The sequence below is a fragment of the Notothenia rossii genome, assembly GCF_949606895.1.
Source record: "Notothenia rossii genome assembly, chromosome: 6".
In the NCBI taxonomy this organism is placed as follows: Eukaryota; Metazoa; Chordata; class Actinopteri; order Perciformes; family Nototheniidae; genus Notothenia; species Notothenia rossii.
In genome coordinates this window covers 60,752,281-60,772,662 of record NC_136909.1, presented here as the reverse complement: position 1 = coordinate 60,772,662, position 20,382 = coordinate 60,752,281, and the positions used below count along the sequence as shown (strand labels likewise).

General features: G+C 43.8%; 2 protein-coding genes across 2 annotated transcripts in view; one reads left to right on the top strand and one right to left on the bottom strand.

Annotated features, from left to right (window-relative positions):
* The window catches only part of ide (insulin-degrading enzyme), a 43,750-nt gene extending 34,331 nt beyond the window's left edge, over positions 1 to 9,419 (top strand). Inside the window, exons 20-25 of the mRNA XM_079690988.1 lie at positions 544 to 711; positions 1,598 to 1,870; positions 3,194 to 3,255; positions 7,803 to 7,875; positions 7,958 to 8,025; positions 8,689 to 9,419. Coding sequence (XP_079547114.1) covers positions 544 to 711; positions 1,598 to 1,870; positions 3,194 to 3,255; positions 7,803 to 7,875; positions 7,958 to 8,025; positions 8,689 to 8,784 — 740 coding nt within the window. The 3' untranslated portion in view covers positions 8,785 to 9,419. The remainder of the gene's footprint in view (positions 1 to 543; positions 712 to 1,597; positions 1,871 to 3,193; positions 3,256 to 7,802; positions 7,876 to 7,957; positions 8,026 to 8,688) is intronic.
* A 774-nt stretch (positions 9,420 to 10,193) lies between these two features.
* marchf5 (membrane-associated ring finger (C3HC4) 5) overlaps positions 10,194 to 20,382 on the bottom strand; it is a 44,627-nt gene continuing 34,438 nt past the window's right edge. Inside the window, exons 3-6 of the mRNA XM_079691022.1 lie at positions 16,734 to 16,864; positions 14,238 to 14,421; positions 13,175 to 13,341; positions 10,194 to 11,091 (exon numbers count right to left, since the gene is read on the bottom strand). Of these exons, the coding sequence (XP_079547148.1) occupies positions 10,975 to 11,091; positions 13,175 to 13,341; positions 14,238 to 14,421; positions 16,734 to 16,864 (599 nt within the window). The 3' untranslated portion in view covers positions 10,194 to 10,974. The remainder of the gene's footprint in view (positions 11,092 to 13,174; positions 13,342 to 14,237; positions 14,422 to 16,733; positions 16,865 to 20,382) is intronic.

The following is a 20,382-nucleotide window of genomic DNA, read 5'->3' as shown; positions in this document are numbered from 1 at the left end:
ATGTAAGTTTAGTTCTTTCACTCGTAGCTCGGGCTGCGGGGGTGCTAGAGACGGGAGCATGTTGATACGACCTTCCTAGCCGGAGTTATGGCCGCATTTTACAATAAACTTACGTTGGGTCGCTTAAAAACAAATATCGCAAATCGCAATCGCAATATTTGTCAGAAAAATCGCAATTAGATTTTTTTTCCCCAAAATCGTGCAACCCTAGTATCTTAGGTATTCCTCTAGGAAATTTTCTTCAAATTAAGCAATAAATGTCCGCTTGGATAATTACATTTTGATAGATCAAGAAGAAAATAAATGTGTTTTGTGACCTTTATCCAATAGCTAATTATGACAATTTCACATCTCTTAATAGGACATAAATATTGAGCTGATGACATTTGAGAAAGGATTACATTATGTGTATTGCTTAATGTATTAGTTGTAGACAAGGGAAAATCTAGTTTGAATCAAATACAGATATACAAAATACATGTCTGCTCCTTCAGTTGTATTACGGCGTTCAGTCTCAAAGTAACTGTGTTGTGCTCCTCTCAGGCGGCTGGTATGTTTACCAGCAGAGGAACGAGGTGCACAACAACTGCGGCATCGAGATCTACTATCAGACGGACATGCAGAGCACCAACGACAACATGCTGCTGGAGCTCTTCTGTCAGATCATCTCTGAGCCCTGCTTCAACACCCTGAGGACCAAAGAGCAGCTGGGTGGGTCTCAGAGGGCCAAGGGAAACATATTGCGTGTACAGTCTTCCATAACACTTTCTTTGTGTATCCATATGGCAGCTGGCAACACCTGATTGTTTTTAGGACCTTTTGTTTTTCAAATGTGGCACTCCTCTACTTTAACTCAACGAAAAGCGTATCAGATTATAGGGGTTGAAGGTCACGGTGACAAATCAGATCTTCCCCGTACTTATGAACAAGATATCTCAGGTATGTACGAGGGAATTTCTTTACATTTGGCTCAAACGTCCGCTTGGCTGATTAGATTTTGATGGATAAAGGTCAAGGTATTCAAAAACTAGTTATTTGTCAGAACTCTTGAACTCAAAAGCTAATTATGACAATTTCCAATGAATGCCTAATAGGATCAAATGTTGAACTGATGACAATTTAGAACAAATTGTATTTATATGTATTGTTTAATATATGAGCTATAGTGGGACCATATACAAAACTTAATGTCACCATTACCCTGACCAGAATAATTGTGACTTCATGATATAAACATTATAATTATATATTAGAAAAATCTACATGATAATTCCTGTATTTTTTACTTCTCTACCATGATGGTGCGCTCGACTTTATACTTTTTGTGCTAATTGTGCATGTTTTATTTCATATATTGTCCAAACCCAAATGAGTTGTGCTGCCATGTTATAAATATGAATTCAGCCATTTTTCTTTGAGAATGTTGTAGCTGTATTTTGTCATTTGATCTAGAAACTTCACTTACTGAGATTGGTCTTTTGTGTGCTGTCACATCTTTTGAGAATGACTATAAATCACATTGGTAGTACTGTTGTAATCCTAGGGAGGGGCCTAACATTAGTATGATAAGAACACTGCTGGTGTTCCCCTCCCCCAGGCTACATTGTGTTCAGCGGGCCGCGGCGGGCTAACGGAGTGCAGGGCCTGCGCTTCATCATCCAGTCGGAGAAGGCCCCCCACTACCTGGAGAGCCGGGTGGAGGCCTTCCTCTGCACCATGGAGAAGTCTGTGGAGGAGATGGCCGACGAAGCCTTCCAGAAACACATCCAGGCCCTGGCCATCCGCCGCCTGGACAAGCCCAAGAAGCTGTCTGCGGAGTGCGCCAAGTACTGGGGGGAGATCATCTCTCAGCAGTACAACTTCGACAGAGGTGAGGCTAATGCTCACTCCTAATTATATTCATCTTCTGACCTTTAAAGAGGCGAGTGCTTCTTGGTGTTTCCCCTTTCTATAGGTTTGTTGCTTGTCAATGGTCTGTGGAGGCTACACTTCCCGTGTTCCCTTCACTTCTGTAACAAAGGAGTCCAATGGCTCACGCTTCTATTGGTTAGCGCTCCAACACATTGTACATGATAGGCTAAGGGGCGGGACACCTCTAAGCGGTTGACCAATCACAACAGAGCCGGCCAGCTAACCAATCAGAGCAGACTGGGCTCTGGTTTCAGACAGAGGGTGAAAAGAGGTGCTGCAGCACAGGCAGTATGAGGACAATAAAGAGCTTTTTGAACATTAGAGCATGGAGACATGTCCCAGGAGAGACACTGAGCAGAATATTTAATATCACCAAGTATAATGAAATAGCTGTCAAAGTTCTTCTAAAACAATCCAAAAATAGTGTTTTTATGATCTATCAGCTATTGCCATATAAAGAGATTGTGTTGCTTGGGTTACCGTTTCTTGAGAACCATCAATATTTCCTTCAAAAGGGGCAGGATGCTGCTAAGAGCTGCCCATCGATTACAGCCTGAACAATCTGCAGTGCCTCTCCTGAGGGCCTAATGGATTGTAATGGGCCCGATTCACTGGTAATCTGCCTAAATCCCGCAGTGATGGCAGCACTGGAAGGCTGCCGGGGGGGGGGGGGGGGGGCGCTGATTACTGACACTAGTGTGTGAGGAGGGGGGGAGGGAGGAGGGCAGCTAACACGCTCATGCCAAGGGCACAGCACAAACGACAACGAAGCCATGACTGTGCTCCAACTGTGTCAGAGAGCTGCTGTCAGTCTGTCCTTTAACATTTTGTGCAAAAAGATGCTTATTTTAAATGTAAAATATAAAAGCATTGGGGTCAAATTGTTTATGGCAGAAGAGACACTTTTGATTTAGTGGTGAATAAGTTGAAAATAATCAAGTCTATGATATATCCACTAGCAAATGAACACAGCAGGCAGGGCATCTGTATGTATAGGGTACCATTAAGACACATGTCAGTGGACAGCATAAGGGAGATGAGTGAAAGGGAGACAGCTTGTTGCCGGGGTGATTTAATAGTCCTGTGGGCCTTCTTCCTGAATTATAGCCAATTCATAATATTTTAAATGTATCTTTTGACACACTGGAAGCAATGCAGTGAAATATGGACGGGCGAAACGTGCATCGCTAATATGTCACATAATAGCTTTCCGTAGCATCGTTATAGAGGATTAGGAACTTTGAAAGTGTGTTTTTGAAACCTGACTCACGATCTGTTTCAGATAACACCGAGGTGTCCTATCTGAAGACGCTGACGAAAGAGAACGTGATGCACTTCTACAGAGTAAGTACTCCAGCTTTAGATCAGTCAGTGTCCCCCCCCCCCCCCCCTCACTGACAGACAGTAAGCTTTTAACAATGGATACATGTTTGTTAGTCAGAACACTTCTCATAAATCTATGTGGAAGTATGGTTTTGTGACAGTTGCTCTATTTGAAAATGAAGAAAGAACATAAAAGAACATTAAAAGTAAAAGAAGAAATGTGAAATTTAAAAGGAAAACAATTCTATACATGTAAGACGTTTAAGTAAAATGTCCAATTACTACAATATATAACATTTATGCTGTAATATTTATCAACCCTTAGTTTTCCTTGACAGTTTCTCCATGTTGAAATAAATTGAATAAATATATTCATATAACCATGAGTAGTTAAAGTAAGCATCTGCTATAAAAAGACAAGATCAAATACATATATTTGAATAAACATTTGAAGTAAGTATGATGATTTATATTATTACAAAAATATATAATTAAAGGTGTATAATGAACGTTTATGTAATGTTCCACTGGGGCTCTCTACGGAGACGTGGAGTGATGAAGGTGTTGTTAGTGTAAGTTAATGGCTTCCTGTTGAATAAGGAGCTCTGAAATGAGAATGTTGTAATTAGTGGACGTTAAAACCATAAACACCAAACAAATCCCAGCCCTGAGAATTCCAGCTTATCATTTACTGCACTAACGCAGTGTAATATTCCTCTGACGGCCCCCCCGGTGCAGCAGCCTGGCTCTGTGTGCTTAGCCCTGAGTGATGGCTCCGTGCTCTGTGGCCCCGTGGACAGCAGGGGCCTCGTTAAGAGCCGCAGCCATGAATTACAGCAGCATTTATGACATGGAACATTTCCCAGGTCTATCAATCAGCGCTAAACGGCTGTGTTTACTAATGAATGTTACATTAACAGTTCTGTGAGGAGAGGGCGACCTGCGACGCGGCTGCCGATAGGGCGAGCTGCGACACGGCTGCCGATAGGGCGAGCTGCGACCCGGCTGCCGATAGGGCGAGCTGCGACCCGGCTGCCGATAGGGCGAGCTGCGACACGGCTGCCGATAGGGCGAGCTGCGACACGGCTGCCGATAGGGCGAGCTGCGACCCGGCTGCCGATAGGGCGAGCTGCGACCCGGCTGCCGATAGGGCGAGCAGCGACACGGCTGCCGATAGGGCCTCTGCTTAGAGGCTGGGGCTAGTCAATCGTGCATCGTTTTCATCACTTTGGTTTAAAAATAGTACTTTTAGTTTGGGATTGACTGGACATTATTTAGTCAGTATGATTTTGCAGATAAATGCAGAATAACAACATATAATGTTGTTGTTAATATTATTATTTGAGGACCAAAGTTGATTCTCTACCTTGGATATGGAATTTCAAATGTGATATTTGTTTATGATATTTGTTCTTTTCACCACAACTGGAAATCTACATTTCCGTTAGAGCTGGATAACTTTATACGGCCACATTTAACATGCAAGAATAAATTGCACCAAATCAGATATTAATCATTGTTTTTCTCGTGCATGTGTAGCTGGGATCAGTTCTCTTCATTCCGGTGTGACTTGGTTGGGACAATACTATATAGTATGTGCTCCTTAGTCGATACATGTCTGAATAATATGTATGATTTGTTTGAGGTTGGAGTTCATGACACTTTTACATCTTCACATCTCCATTCCTCATCCACACACACCTCCGTACAGAAACCAGGCTCCAACGCCATCATTTAAAATGTTTCTCTCTCTCTCCCCGTCCTCCTCTAGTCACAATGCTCTGGTTTCTGCTGCAGATCAAATTATAAATGACACCCTGACTCCAATTAGTCTTTTCAGCACCAAAACCTCTCCCGGCACAAACATCGATTACATTTGATCCATATATAATTGGTTAGCTGGTGCTGCTGTTGTTTTAAGGATTGCAATAAGGGTACTGCTTCCTCCATGAGCCGACTCTCCCATAAGGGGTGGCGGTGAATGGATGAATGGATGGATGGCATTAGTGGCCTAAAAATGAACAAATAAGAGAAACAGATTTTGAAAGGGGGAGCCGGGCGTGGCCTGACTTCCACAAATGATCTGAATGCAACCACAGTCAGTGCACCGCTGACTGAGCCCAGGTGTGTGGAACAGAATCACTTCTGATGACAGAGCGCTGTCTGTCCGATAAACAGCCTGAGCACATCCTGTGTGTGACAGACAGACAGACAGACAGACAGACAGACAGACAGACAGACAGACAGACAGACAGACAGACAGACAGACAGACAGACAGACAGACAGACAGACAGACAGACAGACAGACAGACAGACAGACAGACAGACAGACAGACAGACAGACAGACAGACAGACAGACAGACAGACAGACAGACAGACAGACAGACAGACAGACAGACAGACAGACAGACAGACAGACAGACAGACAGACAGACAGACAGACAGACAGACAGACAGACAGACAGACAGACAGACAGACAGACAGACAGACAGACAGACAGACAGACAGACAGACAGACAGACAGACAGACAGACAGACAGACAGACAGACAGACAGACAGACAGACAGACAGACAGACAGACAGACAGACAGACAGACAGACAGACAGACAGACAGACAGACAGACAGACAGACAGACAGACAGACAGACAGACAGACAGACAGACAGACAGACAGACAGACAGACAGACAGACAGACAGACAGACAGACAGACAGACAGACAGACAGACAGACAGACAGACAGACAGACAGACAGACAGACAGACAGACAGACAGACAGACAGACAGACAGACAGACAGACAGACAGACAGACAGACAGACAGACAGACAGACAGACAGACAGACAGACAGACAGACAGACAGACAGACAGACAGACAGACAGACAGACAGACAGACAGACAGACAGACAGACAGACAGACAGACAGACAGACAGACAGACAGACAGACAGACAGACAGACAGACAGACAGACAGACAGACAGACAGACAGACAGACAGACAGACAGACAGACAGACAGACAGACAGACAGACAGACAGACAGACAGACAGACAGACAGACAGACAGACAGACAGACAGACAGACAGACAGACAGACAGACAGACAGACAGACAGACAGACAGACAGACAGACAGACAGACAGACAGACAGACAGACAGACAGACAGACAGACAGACAGACAGACAGACAGACAGACAGACAGACAGACAGACAGACAGACAGACAGACAGACAGACAGACAGACAGACAGACAGACAGACAGACAGACAGACAGACAGACAGACAGACAGACAGACAGACAGACAGACAGACAGACAGACAGACAGACAGACAGACAGACAGACAGACAGACAGACAGACAGACAGACAGACAGACAGACAGACAGACAGACAGACAGACAGACAGACAGACAGACAGACAGACAGACAGACAGACAGACAGACAGACAGACAGACAGACAGACAGACAGACAGACAGACAGACAGACAGACAGACAGACAGACAGACAGACAGACAGACAGACAGACAGACAGACAGACAGACAGACAGACAGACGATCAGTCTGCCCCCCCAGGTTTCATCTCCTCCAGCCCACTGCTGTGAGGAGGCTGGGGGGAGGGGCTGCACACTGACGGCTCTCTCTCAGGGTAGCAGACTGAGGAGCTGTTATCTCTCAGGAGCATGCACCCCCCCTGCATCTCTAATGATGCACAGGCTGCCTCACAGACAGGCTTTTTATTTGTATGTATTTATTTGTCATTGTTGGGAGTCACCGTTGTGTCTGGGAGCCAAACCCTCTAATCCTCATGGAGGCGCTGATCATGTAGCTCAATCTCCACCCGACCACTGTGAGAAACAGTCATCCAGAGGTTTAACAAAGTGATGAGTCACTCCCAGGGGTTCCATTGGGATTCGGGCGAGGTGGCAGCTGGGGTCACATTTACTAATAGTTGCATTTATATTGCAATACATCTTATATCGCAACAAATGCACACCTTTTCCTACATCAGATTACCACCATCGCAATCCTGCCATGTAGAGTGAACATAATAATAATACTGCCATCATGATTATTTATGATGTTTGTTTATCAGTGTAAGTGACAGAATATTATGAAACTTTTAAATATACACAGCGGGGGGTTTCACCTCAAAACTAATTTGGGCATTTAGCCCTGATGCTTTGATTTAAAACGTTTTTACATTCAGTTAAATCTGAAAACTAATTTCAATAGCAATCATGGATACTAAATATGAATAGATTCTGGTAATAAAAGAGTCAAGTATGTGACTGAAAAGATTTCCTTAGTAAGGCACAGGGGTTAGTTACTGTAGTAGTTCTAGCAGAATGTCCACATTTTGAATTTTATATATATATATATATATATAATTTCTATATTTTATTTATCTTTAACTTATTTTTATACATATTTATTTCATTTTTGCAATATTTTATTTCATTCTAAAATGGGGCAACTATCACAAAACCCCATATATTAAGTATCCTGATTGGAAAACCACTGACTGTCCCCCCCCCCCCCCCCCCCCTCCCTGTCCCTGCAGGAGAGTCTGACGGTGGACGCCCCGAAGAGACACAAGGTCTCTGTGCACGTCCTCTCCAGAGAGATGGACTCCTGTGAGTACTGCTGCTGTCCCTTCATTCAGACCCTCTGTGTGTTCCTCCTGTGTGGCTCTGACCCGTCTCTGTGTGTTCTCAGGTCCCATCGTGGGGGAGTTCCCGGCTCAGAACGATGTCAACCTGGCCCCCGCCCCCTCCTTGCCTCAGGTAACCTCACGTTTAACAACGCTTCTACCTTTAACCTGAAAACTACTGAATCATATTCAAGCTGATCAAAGCTGCATTCACATGATCCAGGATTTGCTCACTGCGAGATTGGCCGTACAGCTAGCTACATTTTGTTACTATGGTTACCTTACCTCCTATCTTACGACACCTCATACAGCTGTCATCTGATTGGTTATGCGTCAAGAGGTCAGCAGCAATCGAGGTCAAAGTGTAAATAATTTGACCTTTCAGTGCAGCACTCTGTAACAGAGCTGTCCACAACGACAGCGGCTCCGCTATCTCTATAGCAACACCACAGCAAAGTCAGCAAAGCAGCTGTACCACAGATCATATATATATATAAATATATATATAAAACACATATTTACTTTATTTTTTATCAACTACTGATACATTGATTCTTTTCCTCAACTACCAAGAAATTCCATTTCTTTTTCTAAATTACAAACACACTTTTTTGGAATTACTCAGGTATATGTGACCTGTCACTGCGAGGGTCTCGGGAAAGAGGGGGCTGTGTACTGTAAAGCCCCCGGAGACACATGTGTGTTGTTTATGATATCCACTTTGTTTTTATTTTATCAACTACTGACACATGTTTCACCTCCACTCTGCCCCCCCCCCCCCCCCCCCCCCTTGCAGCCCACCCTGGTGCAGGACATGACAGAGTTCAAAAGGAGCCTCCCCCTCTTCCCGCTGGTCAAACCTCACATCAACTTCATGGCTGCCAAACTGTGAGGGGGGGGGGCAGCGCTACACGCAGGAAGACCAGCATCTCACCGAGCCTGCGTGTGCACGTGTGTCCGGCTGCAGCCTAGAGGAGACGATCAGAAACAAACGTGTTTAATTTGAATCCCCATGTTGGCGACGTAGCTCAGATAGAGGTCGCACAGTCACCTTTGAGAAGCTACACACACACACACCACTGTGTAGAGGAAATAGTAACAACCTATGAAAAAAGGCCACACCCCTTTTTAATGAGGAACATGGAGGAGTTTAATTTGAATTCTCTTTTCAGACATGCTGCTTTGAGGAGTGATGTTTGGGGTTGTTGAAGTTTAACAGTAGCACCACGTCTTTTATCTTTTGGACTCATATGTTTCCATGTAACTAGGAAAGGACTGTCAAAGACATGATTTCACTCAAGTCAATGCTTTTGCTTTTTGATTGTTTTTAATCCTGGCAGGTTTTGAAATGCTTATAAAATGTTGGGACCCTTTTGAGGAGGTCAGCTGGTCACATGGATTTTATTGCATTTTACAGTAGGATGTCATTCAGAAACCTCAGGGGAACCTCTATGCTGTTTTCTTCTTTTTTTAACATTCAGTTTTAATAGTGATTGATTACAAATAAAAACACTTTTATCCTTCAAATGTCTTTCAAATCACTATTCAAGTCATGTTTGTACCTGTTGTTCCAAAAGCTTCTTCAATGTTGTCCAGCACTTCTCAACCTGATCATTAACAAATATCACCTTTTGCATTTATGATTAGTCAACAAAATACGGAAGAGCTGTAGGGCCACATAGGAATGCATTTTTTTGAGTTCAGAGAAAATAGTCCGAATTCCTATTTGAATTTCAGAACAAACTCAACTCATGCACTTGGAAACCGATACCATAGACAGGAAGTCTCTTTTGGCAGAGTGATGGTGGATCGACTGGAGGGGGACTTGTGTGTGTGCACAATAAATATACAGGCCTGTACATCACACACTGATGTTTCCAGCAGCTGGTCAGATTGTGCACAAAGTGAAATAGTTAATCACATGATTTAAACCACTTACTGTTGTGCTATGCTCATTTAATTTAAGACATTTTCACACTTTGTCCAGGTTTTAATATTCTCAATGCTCTTATTTTGTAGGAGTATTCAAACGAAAGCACTGACCAATCAGAACTGATATTCCCCTATGAGTGTAGACATCCTTTAAAAGCTTTTATTTTTTTACTGAATACATTCCTATCTTTTTACCCAATAACAAAAGTTACTCTTTATATTATCTTGGCAAATATTTTTTACCCACCCATTTGAAAGATTTTTAACATTTATATTAAGCACAGGAGAGAAATATTCATATCACTTCTCTTGAGCCTCAAGGCTTCCATAGAAACTTTGAAAAGGCATTGAGGCATGAAAAGACATCTGTAGAGGGAGAATATGTGGCTTGTTTTTATTTGGTTGCACCGACGCTTTAATTTCCTGTAGGTGTCCTGACATCAGCCGTTCTCAATGAATAGTGTCCGTTTCCATTTCTTCATAGTAACTTCCTGAGAGCCTCAGTCTGACCTGGGATCAGTTCAGACTGAATAGTTCAGCAACATCTCAGTAAATGAATCCTCCGTAGCTTCAGAGATGCTTTCATTCCAACATCCGGTCGCTGTAAAAGTCTCTGCAAAGACAACAAGCGTCTAATATCCACCCATCTGTTAGAGACAGCGTCATGGCAACGGGCTTCACCAAAACACGGGCAGTGCTGTGAAGCTTTAAAAAGAACATTGAGTGTTTGTGAAGCTGCAGATGATGAAGGCATGAGAGGAGGTCAAACAGTCCCCACATAAAGCAGGGGTTCATCATCAGGACACATATCTTCTGCAGAATGAACACGTCTCATTGGTCCATACATTTTATTCCTCCACAATTGCAAAGGGATCTCTTCAAAATAATCATAAGACAATAATTTATTATAATTATAAAAGTCTTTAATTACACATGCCCCGCATTTCTCTATCTTTAAAATACAGTTATGTTACAATAAGTATTAGTTATTGACAGTCACGCCGACTGCTTCCATGTCTCTTCGTCTCATCCTCCTCTCTTCCTCAGCATCAACAGTTTGAATTCATGAGGCGGAGGGTGGGGGGGCTTCGCACTGAGCATCACTCCAGGAGGGGTGACACTGATCCCGAGTCCGTTTTGTCCGACTGCCTCAGGCCTCCTCCGGCTCGGGGAAGTCGAGGATCTTGCGGTGGGCTTGTCTCTGGTACTGCTGCTGCTTGAAGTAGACCTTGAACGCCCCCTTGATGGCCACGAAGGCGATTCCTCCCTGTGGGGGGGGGGGACAGAGGCAGAGTCAGTGTGAATGTGGAGATTCTCCACCCTGCTTCCTGTGGGGGGGGCAGCCTCTCTGAATAAAGACGAGTGATGCCTCACTTAGGGTATTTTCTGATCACACCTTTTTACATGTTACAACAAAACATGTATCTGTGATGATCCATATGTAGAGCTGTCATGGTGCGTTCACAGCACACACCAGGCAAAGGCTCTCTTTTGCGCGAAAACATCACGATGCAGATATACACATAATTTGATTGAGTTGAGTTTCCTATTACCATAATTTTCGGACTATAAGGCGCACCTGAATATAAGCCACAGCAGCTAAATTGAATGATGTGTACATATATAAGCCGCATTGGACTATAAACCGCAGGTGTTTTAATGTTTAATTATCATATTTAAGGGTTCGTGCACAGAGGGGATTGTCGGGAAAGAGATGGCTGTTTGAGGAAGCTCCCATTTATTAACATTTCAACAAACAAGTTGCATATTTGCATAACGTATTCAAGTGTTAGCATTTAGTGCAATAGTAGCTACAGAACATGTGCTGTGTAAACTGTACTGTATCACATAGCGTTTCAGACACACAAACTTTTCAACTTTCAAACTTAAACGGTGAGCTCCCAGCGCACGTACCGGCAGTGATCTACAGCATTGGTTTTCAACCAGTGGTACGGGGACAAACTGTCTGGCTCTCGTAATGTCTGTCTGTCTTGCTCTCGTTCTGTCTCTCGTACCACTCTCGGTTCCACTTTTACTTTTGCGTGCTACCTGTCTCACTCTTTTCCGGCCTCCAGCTTTTCCTGCTGGAGCCCGCCGCTTAAAGGTGGGGGGCGCGGACCAGCCATAGAGTCCATAGAGTTAAAGGTGGTGGACTGTAACCTGTGAAATCCATAGATTTAGGAGGTCCCCTAGTGGCCGTTAGCTGTAAAAATCCATAGATTAGCCGCAGCGTCGAAAAATGGGAAAAAAGGCGCGGCTTATAGTCCGAAAATTACGGTAGTTTGTTTGCCTGATTAAGATCAAGATGACTTTATTAATCCCAGGGGGGATTCAGGTCTTCACTGTGGTTATACAGTTACACTATAGGCCAGAAGTTCCCACGTGCACCAGCAGGACCTACAGACATGCACTAATGGAGAGGTGTCAGGGCCAATGAGCAGTTGGGAGTTTGGTGCTTTGCTCAAGGACAATTTCTGCAAAGCCCAGGATGGACTGGCACCTCTCCAGCTACACTATGGATTTTGGTCTGATTGGGACTCGACCCTTCGGTTCCCAAGCAAAGTCCTTACCGAGTGAGCTACTGACACGTTTGACAAACATTCATTCAGGTTTTGACTAATTGGAATCATTATGTGGATATTTCAGCTTCCTTCTGATACGCTCATAAGGTTCCTGAGATCTGGAGCGCTGTACGGTGTTCATGTCAGTGATGACGGGAGTGGTTTGATATCCTTTTTTTACTATAAAAATACTGCTATACTACTTACATGTAGTTTTAAAGATGCAATGAATGGAATGGATTACAGTTTTTAGGTAATTGTACTTTACCTGCGTTCTTTACTTTTATCTGTGAGCTTTTAGTCACTTTACATTATGATCCCCTTCTCTTCTCTCTCTTATTAATAATATATACATCTAATGTCCAGTCTCTACACACTGGAGGTCATTCAATACTGTCAATGCAATATAAAGGCTCACACTTCAAAGCATAAGGGTTCATGGTTGCTGTCGTCAGGTAAAAACAAAAGCAGCATCATTTGAAATGGTTCTTGTGTTTTCCTTGTGACCACATTAATACATGTTGTTCATTGATAGGAGAAGCATCTTGCCTTCAGTCTGTACCTCAGTGAAGGAGGACAGATTGTTGGGTAGTATCCCATGAGCCTCTCTGGTGTCTGTCCGCACCACCAGGTAATGAGGAGAGATAACGGCTCAACTGGGATAATTTATTAATGATCATTGTTACCAATTTACCCCCCCTCCAACACTGAAGGTCTGTTCTGTAACTCTGTCAGTTTCTCCTCCCCCCCCCCCCCCCCCCCTGGAGGTGTGTGTCAGCTGGAACCCACCAGGATGGTCCTCTGCAGGTTGGAGTTGACGCTGCTGAACATCAGCTTCCCCACGATGGTGGCGATGGTGGGGAAGACCAGCGCACCACACAGGATGCGGGTGGCAGAGACGTGGTCCGCCAGGGGGCTGGCCTCCGCCGGGATACGGGGGACAGGGCAGCCAATCCCTGCAGAGACACAGAGAGCAACTTATATTATTAACCAATCAACAATGCACTTAAACAGTGTTCAGGCAGACCCTCACATCCATCAGTGAGTTTACAGTCCTCTGTGAAGGGGCGGTGCTACAGTGTGTTTACTGTCCTCTGTGAAGGGGCGGTGCCACAGTGTGTTTACTGTCCTCTGTGAAGGGGCGGTGCTACAGTGTGTTTACTGTCCTCTGTGAAGGGGCGGTGCCACAGTGAGTTTACAGTCCTCTGTGAAGGGGCGGTGCTACAGTGTGTTTACTGTCCTCTGTAAAGGGTCGGTGCTACAGTCCTCTGTGAAGGGGCGGTGCCACAGTGTGTTTACAGTCCTCTGTGAAGGGGCGGTGCTACAGTGTGTTTACTGTCCTCTGTGAAGGGTCGGTGCTACAGTGTGTTTACAGTCCTCTGTGAAGGGTCGGTGCTACAGTGTGTTTAGTCCTCTGTGAAGGGGCGGTGCTACAGTGTGTTTACAGTCCTCTGTGAAGGGGCGGTGCTACAGTGTGTTTACTGTCCTCTGTGGAGGGGCAGTGCTACAGTGTGTTTACAGTCCTCTGTGAAGGGGCGGTGCTACAGTGTGTTTACAGTCCTCTGTGAAGGGGCGGTGCTACAGTGTGTTTACAGTCCTCTGTGAAGGGGCGGTGCTACAGTGTGTTTACTGTCCTCTGTGAAGGGGCGGTGCTACAGTGTGTTTACAGTCCTCTGTGAAGGGGCGGTGCTACAGTGTGTTTACTGTCCTCTGTGAAGGGGCGGTGCTACAGTGTGTTTACTGTCCTCTGTGAAGGGGCGGTGCTACAGTGTGTTTACTGTCCTCTGTGAAGGGGCGGTGCTACAGTGTGTTTACAGTCCTCTGTGAAGGGGCGGTGTTACTTTGAGCGGACCTGGGAAGATGCTGTTGAGGATCTGCAGCTTGTTGCAGTACTTCCTCCACAGACGCAGCACGTAGTCCTCCCAGCGGATCATCTTGCCGAGGATCAGCATGACGGGGATGGTGGGCAGGCCGATGAGCAGGAACAGGGGGTCCGCCCGCTCCATGACATCCAGACCCTCCTTATGGCCCACCACCTGGGGGGCAGAGGGGGAATCAAAATTCAAAACTTAAAATCAAAAAAGGAGACCGTGGGACTCGAGCAGTACTCTACCTCACCACATGCATATTATTTGGGTTTATTAAGCAGCTTAGTTGAAAACCCGATTCTGATTAAGTGGGCTGCTCTTTTTCGATAGCAGACTATTGCTAAGGACTATGTGCAGTCTATCAATCTGCAGAATAAGTCTGTCATTTTACACCGTGATACACTTTTTGAATATTCATTTTGATATTTGTGGAGAGCACAACACTTTGGAGTCATGATGGCTGAACTGTCCCCAGTGAAGAAAAGAAAAAGAGCGCAAGAGGAGGAAAGATACAGGTTAAAATACAGAGACCTGGATGTCAGAGAAATCAGCAGACAGGAAGTAAACACTAACTGGAAGAGCAGAAGAAGACAGACAGGAAGTAAACACTAACGGGAATAGCAGAAGGAGACAGACAGGAAGTAAACACTAACGGGAACAGCAGAAGAAGACAGACAGGAAGTAAACACTAACGGGAATAGCAGAAGGAGACAGACAGGAAGTAAACACTAACGGGAACAGCAGAAGGAGACGGACAGGAAGTAAACACTAACGGGAACAGCAGAAGGAGACAGACAGGAAGTAAACACTAACGGGAACAGCAGAAGGAGACAGACAGGAAGTAAACACTAACGGGAACAGCAGAAGGAGACAGACAGGAAGTAACCACTAACGGGAACAGCAGAAGAAGAGAGACAGGGGCCGTTTCTCAATGTCGAGTAAACCTGCCACTATTTCAAGTATACTACATCATCGGGTGGCGCAGAATGCTGGGCATTTAACATGCATTTAAACAGTCCTTCGGCGCCAATCGATGACGTAGCATCCTTGAAATTGTGGCTCTGCAGCAGGTTTACTTGACATTGAGAAACGGCCAGGAAGTAAACACTAACGGGAAAAGCAGAACAAGATAGACAGGAAGTAAACACTAAGGGGAGCACAGTATGGGCTCTGGAAGTGGCTGAGCATCTCCACCGCTAAGCTAAAGGCGGCTAATGTTCAGATTGATGATGTTGAGTTGTCTCATTTAGTCACTTGTTAGCAACCGTTGTTTTTATGACACAGACATTCTGACAGGGCCGGCGGGTACTGTAGGCTACGGAAGGCTAAGCCTTCCCAAATATTTGTATCACTGCATCCTGAAAAAAAAAAATATATAATGTATAATGTTTGTGTCTTTGACATTAGCGCTGCTAGCAGCCACCTGTGCCCTGTAGGCCTACTACGAAGCCAGTTCAACAGATCCTGGATACGTTTGAGTTATCTTAACTAACCCTAACAAACGAGATCTCGCTAAGCAGTCCTATACTGTATCAACTCGGTAAATCAAGCCAGGGTTTCTCTCTCCAGCTGAGAGCACGTTCATGTGAAAGGGGTGGGGTTAGCAACATTTGACCAATCACAAACAGGGACAAGTATACTGACATACTTCATAGCGTCATACTTCATTAATGAAAAGTAAACTAATATTAGACAAATATGAACTTTAAACATCCATTACTTAAATATATAATCCAGGATACAAGCCACCAGCAAGGAGAATACAGAACAAATGGTTAATAAATAAATAAACTACCAAGTGTTTGAAAGCGTACAACAGTTTTATGATATCACTGCCCCATCGAAGACACGAGGGGATCTGACTTTAATTAGGCCTACATTTGACTCGAGTGTTTCGTCAACTTAATGTTTTGCTTAAAAAAATACTTCTGCATACAGTATGTGAGACTGTAAATGTTGCACGGCCAGATACGGCTCGAGAAGCTCACTCAGATAAGTAAATATATGATATATTATGATATTATATGATCGATGATCTGATTGATGATGTGATATGAATGATAAGTGCGACACGTCGGCGTCTTCTCTGCAACGGCAGTTTAAACTATTTCCTTTATCCTGTAATATGACTCGATATATTTAAACTCTGCACACTGAGCTCTGATTGGTCAGCAGGCAGTGCTTTCACTGAGTTGATCTCTTTTCTATAGACGCCGGGGGCGGGCAGCGTCAGGTAAAAAAAGTTATTTAGCCTTCCCAAACCTGAGCCTCACGCGCCGCCTATGCATTCTGACCAAAACACCACCCAATTTAAGACGAGGGTACCGGAAGTGGTAAACTCCTAACTCATTTCCGTGTTTTAGGATTCATTTCTGCACCACTCAATTATCCCTCACTTAAAATGGATAATGTGAAATGCATGCATGACTTGCAAAACTGCTTTCCACTCTATTATTTAATGTGCCCTCTGAATGTCTCACCTGCATGACGGTGACGGCTCCGTACGTGACGGCGGTCCAGTAGATGGAGCCCACCATGATGCCTGCAGCAGCAAAGGGGCCCGCCTTAGAGATGAGCCGGTCGGCCAGGTCCAGCACGTAGACCACGGGACCTGGGGGGGGAGACAGAGTGAGGACCACTCCTACACAGACAGCTCTTATTTGATATATTTTAAAAGTTCTTATTTTTTCTTAAATTCTGAATTGTGAAAATATATTAATAATATAATAGAACACTGTATATATTGTAATATATACATTGTACTACATCTAATGTAGTACACACTGTGCACATTTATAGTATAACTTCTAATGTTGATATCATTTTTCATATGTTTTAATTTCTCTTTTTACCTATTTGTACCTATTTATATATCTTCATTTGATTTTTTGTATCACTAGGTCAAAACTTTATGCAACTAAAAGCTCTTTTGTATGAAATGGGAAATATAATGACACAAACTGATGGGCTTTTTTAATTAACTTTTTTTAATGTAATCCCAGTGAATTAGTGAAGAGCGATTTACGTAAATCCGCGCATGAACATCCTGTCACTGGCAAAGAGTCAAACACATTTGGGTCACAGAGGGTTAGAGTGAGTGAGTGAGTGAGTGAGTGAGTGAGTGAGTGAGTGAGTGAGTGAGTGAGTGAGTGAGTGAGTGAGTGAGTGAGTGAGTGAGTGTGTGAGAGTGTACAGCAGGGGTCATGAGACTCCTGCAGGTCATACGGACACTGTGACCAGAAAAATAATCCAACATAAATACAAGCCATTCGACTCCTTGAAGAGGAACCAGATGAAGTTTGATCTACTCTTGTGTGAAAGATAAGCAGCTCAAATTACACCAGTTTCATTTACAATAAAAAAACTAAAAAAACAAACAAGGAAGCTCTCAATCATCGTCATGACGTCAGGCAGGCTTCAAGTCAAAATGACAACAATGCAGTCATGTGATATTTAAAAAGATCAGGTGCCAGAGAGGGAGCAGCCTCTCAGACAGGATCCACCTGGATTAATAATAACTGACTCAATGGGGAAGGACTTAAGGTAATAATACCAAACTGTACAAATACTCAGTTACAAGCAAGAGTAATGCATTGAAAGTAGGGATGCTCCGATCGATCGGCCGCTGATCGATATTGGCCGATACTCACTCTCTGCCGATTGATCGGTGCTCTCTAAGAATGCCGATCGCGAGAGCCGATTGCATGACATAAAAAACATGACACTTTTCTCTGTGCAAAACAAGCTCGCCAAAATCTGGCCGTATTTTAAAGGTCCCATGTCATGGCAATTTCTACTGATCATAATTCCATTGTTAAGGTCTACTAGAATAGATTTATAATGTTCAATTTTCCAAACTCACATTGGTTATACTATACTATATATACAGCATCTCTGTATAGTATGTGTATTCACTCTCTGTCCTAAACGGCTTGTTGGAGCTCCTGCCCCCCCCCCTCCTCCCTGTGAGCCCAGTGTGCTCTGATTGGTCAAGCGACGTGCAGCTGCTCGTGAGGAGCTGCTGTGAGGAGCAGACAGGGCTTCCGTGTTGGAGATAGATACAGCAAGAACAAGCGAAACTCATCCTGAGCACACACAAACACTCACAGCCGAAGTAAAAACAATAAGTGTGGCTTGATATTGAGCAAGAAAAAGGTTTATAACGCTGTGAGCATGGGTCTGAGGAGAGCATTTCTCAGCGATCCCAACGTAGTAGCCCGAAAAAACGTTTACCTATTTAAACAGCCGTGGTAGATACCTTGTTTGTTTTAAATATCAGAGAGAGAGAGAGAGAGAGAGAGAGAGAGAGAGAGAGAGAGAGAGAGAGAGAGAGAGAGAGAGAGAGAGGAAAAGAGAGCGCTTCCGCTAATTTCTCCCGTTTTATTATCCAAAGTTAAATGTACACTTGAATAATGTGCTTCATTTGAATAATAATTATGTTGGTTGTCGTTTGTGGAAGCGCCAGAGAATGAGCTCCATTAACACCTAAGCCCCTAAAATTCCACAGAAATATCAGTATCATCAATGAGCGATCAGAACTTGCGACAGGGTAAGCAAATACAGACATCACACGGCGTAGCTTTAGGTAGCAAAAAAACTGAGATATGCTCACCTTTTGCTGTTATTCTGATCAAAAGTCGTGTTCAATGGCATTAAAAAGATAAAAACGTGGCTGAAGGTTAATCGATAGGTTAATCCAATGTGTCACTTTGAAAAAATTACTGATAATCCATAATTCAATTTTTATGTAAAAAACTGAGTTTTCATATTAGCTGCTAATTAGTTACTAGAGCAAGGCTTCTCAAACTCCGGACCAAGGTCCGGATCCAGACCGAATCAATCCGGACCGAACCCTGTGTCCCATTATAAAAAATTAAAATTAAAAAAATTAAAAAAATTAAAACTTTCTGATTATGATGTAAATTAATGTTGATTTTCTTGCGCTTGACGCATTGTGAGAATGAACGTGCATATTTGTGTGCGCGATCGGTGTCGGCCGATACTGATTCCGGCAATCGGCCCCACAATTGGCGATCGGAGTATCCCTAATTGAAAGTTTAATCAGCAAAATTCAATGCAGAGAGATCTTGAATAAAGATTCAACTATTGTGCTTTTTTAGGCACAAAATACAAATATGAACATAAAAATTAGCAGAATACTCAAGTACATGTACCCCAAAATGTTGCATTTAAGAACAGCACTTTGTTGTCATTTGTTAAATTTAACCACTGATGGGACTCAAGAAATGTGTAAAAGGGTTAATCTAAAATGCCATCTTGGCCAGCTTCAGCCCGGCCTGACATCAGGAGAAGGACATCAGAGTAAATGCTCTGCTGCATGCTCCTCTCTGGTATTCCAGGCTGACTCGAGGGGAATCATACAATATTTACAGGAAGGCAACCTGGTTTCCTCAATCAGACAGGCCCAGCCACATCCTATTAATAACCTGCCCAGGAGTCAGTGGGAGGAGGGGGGGGGGGGGCTACACAGCACACTAGGCCTCCATGTGTTGCAGTCCATCTCTGTAACCTGCATGATAAGCTCCACAGCAGTGCCTGAAAACATACTTTCTCATAAAGCTTACTATAATCAAAGTTGCCCTATATACAGATAACCGTTTCTGGCTAACTGTAATGAGCATCTTACATGAGATATTTCTGTGTTAGGCATTAGTTACTATTCATACACCTTTGTTTTCTCGCTACAAACCACTCAAAATGAAATGAAAAACCTAACCAGGACACTGGCAGACTTAAGCATCTAAAGCTCAAATATTACTTTATTTATATGGCACTGTTTGTACACAATGGGAGCACAAAGTGCTACAAGCCAGGAACACAAACAATAAACCAAAATAAAAACAATACTAACCCCCGCCCCCCTTCACAGGTAATTAACAGAGTTATATAGCTTTGTGATAAATAAGAACACTTAATACCGACAAGGGACTGAACAACAATAAAATAAAGACTAAATACAATTGAATGAAAAGGCTAATTGAAAGGTGGGTCTTGAGCTGTTCCTTAAAGTGTGAGCACTCCCTGCCATCCTCTCCTGTGAGGCTGTGAGGGGAGTAATAGCTAGCCGGTTTCCTGATTTCAGAGGATTGTTACATAAACTGCATTGTT